Source organism: Raphanus sativus, chromosome 6 (genome assembly GCF_000801105.2).
Source record: "Raphanus sativus cultivar WK10039 chromosome 6, ASM80110v3, whole genome shotgun sequence".
Taxonomy (NCBI): Eukaryota; Viridiplantae; Streptophyta; class Magnoliopsida; order Brassicales; family Brassicaceae; genus Raphanus; species Raphanus sativus.
The window spans coordinates 48,281,265-48,293,931 of record NC_079516.1 but is presented as its reverse complement, the minus strand read 5'-3'; the positions used below and the strand labels follow the sequence as shown (position 1 = coordinate 48,293,931).

At 35.0% G+C, this 12,667-nt stretch overlaps 3 protein-coding genes and 2 non-coding genes across 15 annotated transcripts in view; 2 read left to right on the top strand and 3 right to left on the bottom strand.

Moving 5' to 3' along the window:
• Nucleotides 1-1,889: 1,889 nt before the first annotated feature.
• Nucleotides 1,890-2,742, bottom strand: LOC108810580 (RING-H2 finger protein ATL39). Its single transcript, XM_018582681.2, has one exon. The coding sequence runs from the start codon at nucleotides 2,504-2,506 to the stop codon at nucleotides 2,045-2,047; it is 462 nt and encodes a 153-aa protein (XP_018438183.1). The 5' UTR covers nucleotides 2,507-2,742; the 3' UTR covers nucleotides 1,890-2,044.
• Nucleotides 2,743-4,680: 1,938 nt separating this feature from the next.
• On the top strand, nucleotides 4,681-6,716 carry LOC108806431 (protein IQ-DOMAIN 9). 2 transcript variants are annotated; one of them, XM_018578550.2, is made up of 6 exons: nucleotides 4,681-4,847; nucleotides 5,264-5,389; nucleotides 5,467-5,580; nucleotides 5,654-5,881; nucleotides 6,023-6,136; nucleotides 6,227-6,716. In XM_018578550.2, exons 2-6 carry the CDS (start codon nucleotides 5,315-5,317, stop codon nucleotides 6,503-6,505), a joined length of 810 nt encoding a protein of 269 aa, XP_018434052.2. In that variant the 5' UTR covers nucleotides 4,681-4,847; nucleotides 5,264-5,314; the 3' UTR covers nucleotides 6,506-6,716. The 2 variants fall into 2 exon arrangements, with proteins under 2 accessions (XP_018434052.2, XP_018434051.2); XM_018578549.2 differs by having other exon boundaries at nucleotides 4,683-4,847; nucleotides 5,288-5,389.
• Nucleotides 6,717-7,870: 1,154 nt separating this feature from the next.
• Nucleotides 7,871-12,667, top strand: part of LOC108806536 (nudix hydrolase 22, chloroplastic) — a 9,423-nt gene continuing 4,626 nt past the window's right edge. For 5 of the 10 annotated variants that reach the window (XM_056989324.1, XM_056989325.1, XM_056989328.1 and 2 more), the window contains exons 1-8: nucleotides 7,871-8,169; nucleotides 8,293-8,438; nucleotides 8,750-8,869; nucleotides 8,963-9,160; nucleotides 9,274-9,413; nucleotides 10,414-10,487; nucleotides 10,813-10,898; nucleotides 11,567-11,719. In XM_056989324.1, the coding sequence (XP_056845304.1) occupies nucleotides 7,944-8,169; nucleotides 8,293-8,438; nucleotides 8,750-8,869; nucleotides 8,963-9,160; nucleotides 9,274-9,276 (693 nt within the window). In that variant the 5' untranslated portion in view covers nucleotides 7,871-7,943 and the 3' untranslated portion in view covers nucleotides 9,277-9,413; nucleotides 10,414-10,487; nucleotides 10,813-10,898; nucleotides 11,567-11,719. Of the gene's footprint in view, nucleotides 8,170-8,292; nucleotides 8,439-8,749; nucleotides 8,870-8,962; nucleotides 9,161-9,273; nucleotides 9,414-10,413; nucleotides 10,488-10,812; nucleotides 10,899-11,566; nucleotides 11,720-12,408; nucleotides 12,506-12,667 lie in introns of all 10 variants that reach the window. The other 5 variants (XM_056989327.1, XM_056989323.1, XM_056989326.1 and 2 more) reach the window with 3 other exon arrangements.
• Nucleotides 10,660-10,731, bottom strand: TRNAP-UGG (transfer RNA proline (anticodon UGG)). The gene has a single exon. It is a non-coding gene; the product is annotated as a tRNA-Pro (tRNA).
• On the bottom strand, nucleotides 11,930-12,001 carry TRNAP-CGG (transfer RNA proline (anticodon CGG)). The gene has a single exon. It is a non-coding gene; the product is annotated as a tRNA-Pro (tRNA).

Below are 12,667 nucleotides of genomic sequence, written 5' to 3'. Positions count from 1 at the left end.
GAAATCTCTAATCGATTAGTTCATGTCTGGAACACAATGGAACACTATAAAAGAAGTGTCGACACATACATACACAAAAGATAAAGATGCATAAGAAAATAGCACTTGAGTTTAAAAGATATAAGCGAGGATCAGAACCCACGAGAATACAAGAATGCATTCATAGACTAAAAGAAAATGTGGGGGTTTAAGAAAGATTCAAAGAATCTATAAAAGAGATGAGTGTATTGGCCATATTTAGAAACACCATCTGATAAGATAAAACCAGTGAAAAATGGGTCCTGTGTGGGAAAGGAAAAGAAATCGTGAGACATGGACTAAGGTGTTCATATTCCTATTTAAAGCATTCAAGGAATGACTTGATTACACAAGGATACTCACAGAGACCAAGGAACAGATTATAAGGAGATATACTCCTATGTGGTGGATGCTACTACAAATCCGAAAGTGATAAAGGTCTGGATATAAGAAAAGAGAAATGTAGTAAGCAGCATGATTGATCACTGGATAAAGAAATGATAAAAGTATCAGAAAGATGAAAAAAGAAATTCTCATAGAATAGTTTTGTTCCTAAGCTATTCATGGACTGAAACGAAAGGCAGATGCATATAAAGCATATAATGCATGTAAAGGATAAGACTAAGTAATACTTAGTGAAAGGAGTTCTACAAGAACGTCCCTGAACAGTCCATGCATATATTATGAAGGAAATTCCTTGTGTTCATACTTAAAGAAATGATGATTAGATCGACTGATTCTTGGACAGGCTATGATAAGAATACAATGATCTATAGTGGAGATGATAGCCATGAATATGTATTGAGATCTATGATCCAAAGTACCGAGAATAGAATGTGATATGGTCAAAAGAGAATAAGAGGATGAATCCATCAGATTCACGACCAAAGATCCATATCAACTAGGATCACGTCCGACCTAGTTCGATCTTGTTCCGACTAAACTGGTTCCAGTAACCACTATATTCAGATCGTGGTATGGCTATGGACAAGGCATGTGTCCTTGGTCCAGGAAAGACTTTATGTAAGTACTTTTAAGGCTTATGCACATCCGACCAAAGTGCAATGTATTGGTATGATTGGCGCCTTGATGTGGAAAAGCCATACTAGGTCGGATAAGTTTTATGGATATGTTCAGACCATAAGACATTGATACTAAAGCCATACACGTCCCCCTGCTATAAGTGTCATTGACACCTTTACTTAGACAAGTTTGGCATGTCGGAACATGAGACAATATGGGACATGATCAATATATCCTAAGTTACCTTCTAATGAACTAAAAGTTTGAGATTGATTTATACTAACCAAACCCAAAAGAAAAGGGATTGTTTGGTTTTAATAAATGTTACAGGTTTATACAAGGTCTCAAACAGGTTATACACATTTGGAGAATGATGAAGAAGCACAAAGTACTACAAGTTCAGTCATGAGAAATGTTAGCCGACTTCTTCATCATGTCTACACCAACTACACATCTATGAAGTCTACCTATCCGTTTGGGACATGGCAACAGAAGGACCAGTTCAAGACTTGGCGCCCATGAAGCTAAACCATCAAAGTGTCCATGCGCCAGACTTGAAGAACGGAGGTCCAGAACAGGGGGAGTAGTGTGTGTTGTACTCTTTTTCCTTCACTTCGGTTTTGTCCCACTGGGTTTTCCGAGTAAGGTTTTAATGAGGCAACATTAAGCACACTACAAGCTCTATATGGTTCTGGCATCCAAGGGGGAGTGTTATGAATATTATGTTTATGGATGTCCAGCCCATTAGATATTTACTTGTAATCTTGGCCCGTTTATGGCCCATTGTATTTAGGCCCATGTCGCCATGTATTTCCTATATAAAGAACATTTTTTTGTTTTTGGTCGAGCATTTATATATATAAGTCAATTAGTATGACTAAAAGCTGAACATGTTGAGTTATATCATTTGTATATATATATATTTTACTAAATCAATCATATATATTACATTTAACAAAAATAAATTATACATAAATATTTAACATATATAATTAACCATCGACTATACTATGCTTTCTAAGACCTTGTCCCCAGTGCTAGACATGGGCTCAGCCATTCTACGACACACAGGACAAGTTGTATGCGTTTCAAGCCACCTACCTATACATTCCTCATCAAACATGTGCATACAATTTGGTAAAACCTTAATCACAACATTCTTGGGGATTAATCCTAAGCAAACCGGACATTCTATCTCTTGATTGGTGCTCTCCGGATCATTATTGTCAGGTTTGTAAGAAAAGGTCGGAAAGGCGGCAATCACGGAAGCGCTAAGCCCTTGGCCCGGTGGTTCTCTTCTGCGGTGGTGGTGGTCGTCTTCTGTTTCCGGTAATACATCCACAAACCCACGGCTTTTGAGCACACACATAAATAGAAAGATGAAGATAACGGAGAAAGTCAAGAGAGACGTTACGGCGGCGAAGCAAAGGATGATTGAGTTTAACGAAGGGTCGTGGAAACCCATCTCTTTGATCTATACAAAAATGGTTCGCAAAGCTTAGTGATGATACCATTCAAATGAAATATACATATACCCTTTTTTATGTATAGACCATTGAGAATTGACATTCTCTTAGAATATATTTGGATAAAGCGTTGAAATACGATCACGACTAATGAACTTTATAACATTATCAGTTTAATAAAAGAACAGGGTTCATTTGAATCGGTACACCACAAACAGGATTACTTAAGACTTTAATTTGCTGCTTGTGGGGATCTGTTTGTATATAAAATAAGAACTTATACATAGAAGTTCTAGAGAAAAAGTTAAATGGATAAGGATACGTACGAAGTCAAAGTTGATGGGATTAACTATTTGTATGTCTGAAAAGACATAAAGATTAAAGAAATCAATAATCGGTACCAATATACTCCTTCCGTTTCAATATAGTTAATGTTTTAGAAGGATAATTTTATTTCAAATTAGACGAAGTTATAAGATTTTAAGGTTAACTTTAATTTTATTGGAAACTGTTCAACCAATTAGATTTCACTGTGTTTTTTATTATTGGTTAATTGATTCTAAAATATTTTTTTTTAAATAACTTTTTTAGAAAAATCTAGTTTCCTTAATCTTTGTGCACTAAGACAAAACATCAAGTATTATAAAACAGATGGAGTATATTAGAGGGACGGGCCAAATATAATACGAGTTTACATAAAATATTAACACTAACATACAGACAAATCTATACAAGTGTGGGGACATTTCTTTTTGGCTAATTTGTTCTTATAGTTTTAGATATAAAATATGCTAGTTTGGAGTTTTTGCCTCACGAAGGTTTTAAGAAAGGTTTGGATCATATAAAACTTGAGAAAGTAAAAAGTCGATTTCACAGTTGTAACTTGTAAGAAGTTAAGAGTTAAGTAATATATTTAGACCAAATGATGATAAAATGTAAGAATTATGGGATAACTTCCCTTGACATATATGGAAAGATACAACCAAAATAAATTTCGTATAATTAATAACACTACATATCATGTTTTTTTTTTTCACTTCCTTGATCACTTTGTTTAGTGTTTACAAATCAGGGTTAAAGATTATCAAATATCTTCAACTTTCTCCAAACAGGCTGGGTCAGGTCCTGTGGAAAAGCACGTATTAACATTTAACAACCCAATATAGTAATACGTAAAACTGTACAAGTGACCCAAGCTCAAACTACAAATGTTTAGAAAGCCCATAAATTGTCTAATTATTTTAATTCAGAAATAAAACAACTCATATTTTCATCAGAATTAGGTACAAACCACATATTTGTGGTGGATGAGCTGCTCCCGAGTATCTACATAACTTTAACCTTGATTATTGGGACATTTTCATAATTATCCTTTAAAAAATATTCATTAATTAATTAAATTTGTTTCATGTCTGTAGAAGATATATCAAAATGTGGTAGGTGCAATCAATTGATTTTGGAAACTTCGGACCCCCTCAGCCGAAGTCAAATGAGTCTGCTATAACCACTGCTTTTCTTGTCAATCATTTTGCTGGTAATCAGATCAACCACTTATTATGCAAAGACACCATTTGATGCCAAATATAAGATTATTATGCAAATTACATATACAAAACAGCTTAAACAATAACAAAAATGTAAGGGGAAAGTAATATGTTTCTATATATAAGTACAAATGACGCGATTTAATCATACAAATGACTCTTAGCCATATTAGTGATTTTTGTCGGACGTTTTCAAAGTCTACACGTTTAATATCTAGTAATTAATATTTCAAATAGAGGTGTATATACTAGCCACGGAAATTCGAAACAGTGTCATGAACTTATGACATCTAGTAGCAAAAAATAAATACTCCGTGATGAATACAAACTCTTCGTGACAATTATGGTTTTTCTTTTTCTTTTGGCTTGTGGTAACTTTAAATAGACGGTAAGACAACGTGATACAAAAGAGTCCAACCTGACAAATCTTGATTCATAGTACAGTGAACATCATTAAAAAATGTTGGTGTGTGTCACTATGACATTTTGATCTAGCATAATCACTGACTAGTATATAGTACAACCTATGTTTTTCGCTTAGAAATAAAATAAAAAATGTGATTCCAGCCTCATAATAATATTTTCCACGAGTCACGACGCCGTAATGATTTTTCCTTTTATATAATAGAAGTACTCTTTACTTCGTCCTTACTACAGGCACCGAGGAAAAAAAACAACACCCTTTAATCATTCATCCATAAAATCTCTGTTCTGTTTTTTCTTGGTCCTCTCTGCTTCAATCTTCTCCAAGCTCACGGCCAACACAAGTTTTCAGTTTCTTCACGAGCTTCCATAGGTATGTCGATTTTAGTATTCTATCTTTAGCTCCTTAGTTGAAAAAGTGGAATGTTCGTTTCAATGGTCTGTAGATTGGATCTGGGGAATAGTAAAAGTCTATAAGAGAATTTTTCAGTTAGATTGTTTTTGTTGCCCATTATAGTGTTGGGTTTAATAAAGTTGGAACCTTTTCACGATTTTATTTCCTCTAATAGCATTGGGATTGCTTTTTCACCCTCTTCTCCAGCTGAATCAAATTTTTCTGATGGGTACTTGTTTGTGTGTGAGTACAAAAAAAAATAGTTCAATACTTGCAGTAAAGATTCAATTTTTTTTTTGTGTGATGCACACAAGAGTTTCTCTTGAGTAGTAGATTCTTAGTGAGGTAGATGCAAGATGCTATTTTTTTTCTATAATTCAGCTGTTTTTAAGCAGAATATTTTTTGCATACATACAAAGGTGTTTTGGTGGTCAAGAGAGTGTGATATGGGTTCTGGGAACTTTTTCAAGGCAATAATTGGATCAAAGAAAGGGAAACAAACAGGCAGCAAGAAGGAGAAGGTATGTTTCATTCACATTGTTGTGCTATTTGAGTTATATAACAGTGTTGACTTGACTTGGCCTCTTCTTTGAGACAGGGGCTTTCAGCTGCTGTGAAATCAAAGAAGAAGGGTACTCATGCTTCATCACTAGTTGTCCGTAGCCAGGATTGGGCTGCCACTCGAATTCAGTCTGCTTTTAAAGCCTATCAGGTGCATTGAGTTGTGGCTTTGTTTTTTTCTTCTTATAGTAATCAACTGCTTAGTTATGTTATCTTTCTCACAGGCTAGAAAAATGCTAAGGCGTCTAAAAGGGATAGCAAGAGCAAAGATGTTAGCTGAAAAGCATCCAGTGAAGAAGCAAGCGGCGGTTACATTGAAGTATCTTCACTCATGGAGTAATATACAGTCTCAGATAAAGACCCGCCGAGTTGGCATGGTCATGGAAAGCCGACTGATGCATAAAAGGTTAGAGAATCAGCAGAAGCTTGAGGCTAAGCTTCACGATATTGAGGTAAATAATACTCTTGTCACTGTTCAACCAAAGGCAAAAAATAATCACAGCATTGAGCTACTTTAGTCTTTTTTTTTTCTCCTACAAACTCTCTTGAGAAGTGTAAAGCTCAGGCTGAAGTTTGATATACAATTGCTGCAGGTTGAATGGAATGGTGGGGCAGAGACAAAAGATGAAATCTTAGGCAGGATACACCAAAGGGAAGAAGCAACGATCAAGCGGGAAAGAGCCTTGGCTTATGCCTTCTCTCATCAGGTATAATATATAGAAAGACTTTTTTCGTTTCCTTGTTTGCTGGTTTTTAATAAGAAGAAATAAAGGTTTGAATCATGTGCCCCTGAACAGTGGAAAGCAGATGGTAAGACTCAGTGGCTGGGGGGTTATGAGCTGGGGAATACTAACTGGGGTTGGAGCTGGAAAGAGCGTTGGATTGCTGTTCGGCCTTGGGAAGTAAGATATTCTTTGACTCCTAAGAAACCAAAGGGCTTAAAGACAGTTTGTTGCAAGAGTGAAACTAAATCAAACTCACCAGCAAAGAGAGTATCATCAGTTTCAGCCAAAGCTCCGTCTTCTGGACCTAGAAACGCCGTGAAACCACGGAGATTGTCATTTCCAGGCGCCTGAACTTAAGTTAACGTGTGTCTGCGTATACGAGTAAACTATACAAAACGTACCTTTATCTTGATAAGAGGACTGAGACTGCAAGATTTGAAGGGGTATATTCATTTGGTGTGTGTGTTATGTTCTGTGATGTGATGTAAATACATGTATTTGATATGTAGGCAATGATGGTGATTCTTGGTTTGGTTTTGTAATACATACAATAGTTTGTCTTCGTCGTTATTCCAACCAGGGAAACACATGAAGGAAAATCCAAAGCTAAGCTTTGCCTTATTACAATTAGGCATGGGCAAAAAATATGAATCCAAAATTCCGAATTCGAATGGATCAGGTAGAAATTGTAACCATGGAATAAGTATGAACCAAACCCAATCCATAGCTGAATTGGTATCTGAAAAACTTGAAAACTGTATCTGAATAAATATCTGAACATTTGGAATCAAATATAATGGGTGATTGGTTCAGCTTTATCTTCCTACTTTAGTTTTATTTATTTTTAAAACACTAAACTTTACCAATCATGTTGTAGCTTTATTTTTGTTAGTCAAAGCCTACAACAAATTACTATTAACTTTTACCAATCATGCTTTAGATTTATTTTTAAAGTTACTGTAAAAAATCTAAAGCAAAAATTTTTCTTATGATTTTTAGGCAAAAAATCTACATCCTTATAGGCTGTAGAAACTTTAAAATGAAAAAAATTATTTATGATATCAAATAAATTAGATAATCATAATAAAAACATTTATAAATATTTTACTTTAATTCTAGATGTTTTCAAAACTTTTGAAATATTTTAAATAACATAAAATATTATTTCTATATCATATTTTAAATAACAGTAAACTTTGATAATTTATAAAAAATTATTAATATAAATTATTTTAGTTGATAAAAATAATTATTTTATATATATATCACATATTTTATTTTGAAATATCTACAACATATAACTTATAATTACAACAAATTTAACAACAGCAAAAATCTCTGCAAAAAAATCTACAGCAACAACTTTAAAGCTACAACAAACTTATCTACAGCTAAACTATTACAGCTAATTTTAATAAAGTATTAAAAATCTATGTATACTTTTTTTATCATTTAAAGATTTCAATAGTAACCGAATTTGTTACACAGATTTTTAGAACACAAAGCTGTCAAGTAGTAAAAACTCTGTTAACCGAATCCAAACCTCAGTCAGTCATATATAAATCTGAATTGGTTTAACAGGTTGAATCTGAAAATCAAAAATTCAAAAAGAAAAAAAACTAATCCGAACCCCGGTTTAGTTACAATCGTCTATGGAAAAAAAACAGTCCGACCGGACCGGATAAACTTAGTGGATCAGACCGCAGTTACCTGTGTAGGGCAAAAAGTAACTACTTTACAGATAAGCTCTCTCTGTCTATCCAAGTGTGATTGATTCGATGCAAAATTGATGGAGTCCCCAGCATCGGCAGCGAAAAGTGTCTCAAGAGGATCATCATCCAGACTCTTCGCCTTGGCGCAGCAGCTTCGTGTATACAAGGCGGAAGAGAGCACCGGGAAACTGATCTCTCCGACGGCGAAGAAAGCAGCTGTGTTGATCTGTCTCTTCGAAGGAGACGACGGTGATTTTCGTGTCATCCTCACTAAGAGGTCCTCCGGATTGTCTACTCACTCTGGTTTCTCCACTTTGCCTTTTTTTTTTTTTTTTTTTTGAATTTGGCCACTTTGATTTTAAAGGGACTCTCGTCTTTGGAGTCATCATATCTCTAACTGTTCGAAAGTATTTTATTTTGTTGCAGGAGAAGTTTCTTTGCCAGGTGGTAAAGCAGAAGAAGATGATAAGGATGATGATGGTGTTACTGCCACCAGAGAGGCAGATGAAGAGATTGGACTAAACCCTTCGCTTGTTGATCTTGTTGCTTTCCTCGAACCTTTTCTCTCTCAGGTATCTACATGTTTCCACGGTAGTCCTCCTTTGTCTCGTTGCTTCTCTTTTTTTTAGGCCTTAGTTATTTACTTATTTGCATTGCTGATTTTCTGAACTTTCTTTCGTACTTGTATTGCATCACAATGATGGTAACTGCAGTGGCGCTCTATCTCTTTTAAGATCCTACATAATTTTATAGTTGTAGCTTTAAGCCTTAAAATCATGGTTTTATTGTTGGTTTAGCTTTTATATTAAGTGAGAGATGCACACTTCTTTCAAAATCTGAGCAATATTTTGCTTATCTGTGTGTGCTTCTTTTTCCATTGCAGCATCTGCTGAGAGTAACTCCTGTAGTAGGAATATTATGGGACAGAAAAGCATTCAATCCAATGCCAAATCCTGCTGAGGTGGAAACCGTGTTCGATGCACCTCTTGAAATGTTTCTCAAGGTTACTCTAGTTTCTTTTTTTTTTTTTTATCAAGCATGCTTTATAGTTGCAAGTCTTTTATGTTCTCGAGGCATCTAATAATATCATACGCAGGATGAGAACCGGAGATCTGAGGAGATCGAGTGGATTGGGAAAAGGCATTTGCTTCACTTCTTTGATTACAGTACAGGAGATAAGGATTATGTTATATGGGGGTTAACCGCCATAATCTTGATAAGAGTTGCATCTCTGGTATATCAACGACCACCCGCTTTCATTGAACGGATACCTAACTTTAAGCACCCCAGAATGGTAGGCGAACATATTTTTTTGCTCAGTTGTGTTACCCTAGACGCTATCTGTTATCATTACAACAAAAACAAAAAAGAAAAGACAATAAGCTGATAAATGATGTTCGTTACCAGTGAAAATGCAGACAAGGCTACTAGTTTATATGCCTAGCTGATGGTGCTGAGTTCTTTGCTTGGGACGTCTTGTGGAAAATTTGCATGAATCTTATGGCGAGGAAGGTCGTTGTAGATGTCTCTGTTTGCTCATGTCCCAGGTCAGTATGTATAACGTATTGTAATGTTGCTTTCTGTCTACACTTTGTTTCCAAGCCAGTCATGCAGTATGTTCAGTTGTGAGCAATGATAAGTATCCATGTTATCACCATATCTTACGCAAATATTTTGTAGAAAGAAACAGTAGATTGCTGAGGCTTGTGAAGAAACAATTTCCTTCCCTGTCCTGTTCATTTTCTAACTGTTGGTGTTTTAAAGAATGGTTGTGGTGGAAAATATAAGAATTGAACCTAGGACTTCTTGGTTGACCAAACTGAAAGACAAGCTACTAGTTGACCAAATACCCGGTTGAGAAATTACTCATTAGCTTCAAATGTAACAAAACTGTGTTTCTAATATATAATTTTTAGATAGGAGGATTTTATCAAAGCTCATATGTGAAAAATCAAGCTAGATCTCGAATCCAATATTTCACTGTCACTTAGAGCACAGACTTTTTGAATAATGTGTCACTGTGCATTCTGAGAATCGATCTACCGCTGGCGCTGTTTGAGAAAGTTTGTTAAAATGCTAAAAGAAAAAAACATATTAAGTCAATGTGGGGTCTAAGCTCCCTTAGTTGGACCTTTAGTGGTGAATTAATTTAGTCTTAACAAGATCTGATATGCGGGGTCTGTCTCACAACTGATAGTCTAAGGAAATGACTGTTTCATTTTCATTGGAAAGTGATATATATGTTAATCGACTTGTGGAAACTATTGTGTCCTATACTTTTTCAGTTGGCCGTTTGCACTGATGACGTGAAAATCGTCACATAGTTTCAATTCATTTTGATCTTTTGCTTGTATTGTACATGATATGTGTTACAAGACTTTCTGACATAAGGAACTTAGGAATTACTATACACCATACCTTATGTCCAGTTGTTGTAATTTCCTACATAAGAGTATATGCTTTTGTATGGTCCTGTTTTCTTAAAAGCAACCGTTCTGAACTTCTATTAATTTAGCGCTTCCTTCTTTTTTTTTTTCTTTCCTGCAGCACACTATCAAGTTAGAAAATTATGAAGACGGGAGATTTGTGTAGATCTAAATCACTTTGACCTGAAGGCCAAGGTATGTTTAGGTGTGATGTCTGTAATTTACAGCTGTACAAAAATTAGGGACAGAAAAAAGTCAATTGCTATCTTAAACGGGATCTCTGAAAAAATTGGTACCAAAAGACAGCAAAGTCTCTTATATTAATTAGCTGGAATTCAGAACATGCACTTCCTAAAAAAAGTCAATGGGGGCATTCCGAGAATCGAACTCGGGACCTCTCGCACCCAAAGCGAGAATCATACCACTAGACCAAATGCCCGATTGTTTATGAAAGCATTTGGAATACTTGTGTTTGAAATCTTACTGACTTGGGCGTTGACCTTGATTTTTCATCCTGCAGCTCTTTCTTGGAGAATGTGGGAGCATACGTGAGTGCCTGATATTATATGATTAGATATCTCATTCATATATATCCTGAATGCAAAGGTGTGTTGCTGTGATTGTTTTTAAATATACTGATGGTAAATGTCTAGGGAGTGGCCAACTGTTGAGTTGAATATGATCTTAAAAGATCTGGTACTAGAAGATAGAATTGTCAGTAACAAAGTTTAATCAGCATACTAAATATAAACTGTTCAAAAAGTTACTGCATTAACTCAATTAAGATGGCTATAAGCATGCTTGCTGATTTGATCATGTCTTGGAAATGCCATTTTGAACTTTCAAGTTGATTTATCTTAAAATTTGATGATCATTTCTGGTTGGTTATTAGAATCTAAGCCAACACATCTGATAAAAAAGTTACAATTGGATCTTGTTTTATTCATTTGATTAAAAGGAAGAAAAAAAAATTCAATCATAAGAATCGTTTTTAATGCATAGATCTAATGAGTGAAAATTGATTTCTCGCTGTTGGAGGTTATAGCCTTTGCATTTGGATCAAAAACAGTGTGATTTGTGACGTTAAATGCATACTGTCCAAGAATCACAGTTCTTTGATATTTAGAACCCAACCATCAAAGTTGTATATTTGGTTTCTCATACTTTTCTTCAGTATTGAAAAAATTCTTCATGGGGAATTCTGTAAAGTGAATTCGTCTACGCTTTGTTCAAAGAGAGCTGTGATCTCTATTGACTTTCTATTTTTGGTGCAGCTCTTTCTTGGGAGTCCTTCAGCATGTTCTGTGCCAATCAACAAATCTGAACTATATCATAAAGAAGACAGAATTAAAAAAAAAAATCTGAATCGGATATTGGAGATCAACAAATCTGAATCATATACTAATTCAACTGATGCAAGAGCAAAGGTACATTCCATATCTTGTTGACTTTGGAAATTGGAATTTTATATAGTGGAAGTCTTAACAATGCGTTGTGATCATCTGACCTTATTTTAATCGAAGGAAAATGCATGTTGTTAGACTTGAACGTGGTCTGTGCAAAGTCAACTATACACACGGTTTTCATTTAACAATGCTGAGCTTGCTTTTATCACACAAAATGTCAAAAAAGTTTTGGGGGCATTCCGAGAATTGAACTCGGGACCTCTCACTCCCGAAGCGAGAATCATACCACTAGACCAAATGCCCTGATGTTATGTAATTGAGTTAAAAATACTATAGATCAAAACATATCAAGTCAAAGTCGGTTTTTTAGTTCCCTTGGCTGACTTTTTCCGTGATGAATATTTCAGTTTCCTCAAGATAATTCTAGATCTGTTCTGTGGGGTCTTTTTCACCACCGAGAGTCCTTAGAATGATCATTTTCATTGGAAAGTGTAATCTCTTGTTCATAATCTTCATTGGACATACAAGTCATTCATGTGGTATTTAGGAAACATAAATAAAGCAAGAAGCATGTAAAGTGAAGCTTAAGGGAATTTAGGTAGAAAGCTTAAGGGAATTTAGTTAGAAAGCTTAAGGGAAGGCTGTTTTCTAGATCCATCCTGTAAAACCATAGTTGTGCTCTTTAATGCTATTGAATTTTAAATAACCAGTGGGTGCAGGTGATAGGACTAAAGTAATTTCTGGTTGATTTGCTTATTGGAAGGTGGTTTTAATTTCCAAGGATCTAAGCCAGTTGATCTAAGCCAGGTGATACAATTTAGATATGGTTTTCCTAAGGAACATTTACCACGTATGATGCCTTCATAGTGTATGGCCTTTGGATTTTTGATGTGAAATATTTTGATCAGTAGGACTTGCTTAAGAATTTATCGGTGCATCATAGGTTTTAAAACAAAATAATTCTAAAAA

Excerpts from the sequence above, each read along its gene's own strand:
- LOC108810580 (XM_018582681.2), bottom strand. The coding sequence starts at position 2,506 with ATGGGTTTCCACGACCCTTCGTTAAACTCAATCATCCTTTGCTTCGCC.
- LOC108806431 (XM_018578550.2), top strand. The coding sequence starts at position 5,315 with ATGGGTTCTGGGAACTTTTTCAAGGCAATAATTGGATCAAAGAAAGGG. Across the intron at positions 5,390-5,466 it reads CAGGCAGCAAGAAGGAGAAG|GGGCTTTCAGCTGCTGTGAA; the intron begins GTATGTTTCATT and ends TCTTTGAGACAG. Across the intron at positions 5,581-5,653 it reads CTGCTTTTAAAGCCTATCAG|GCTAGAAAAATGCTAAGGCG; the intron begins GTGCATTGAGTT and ends TCTTTCTCACAG.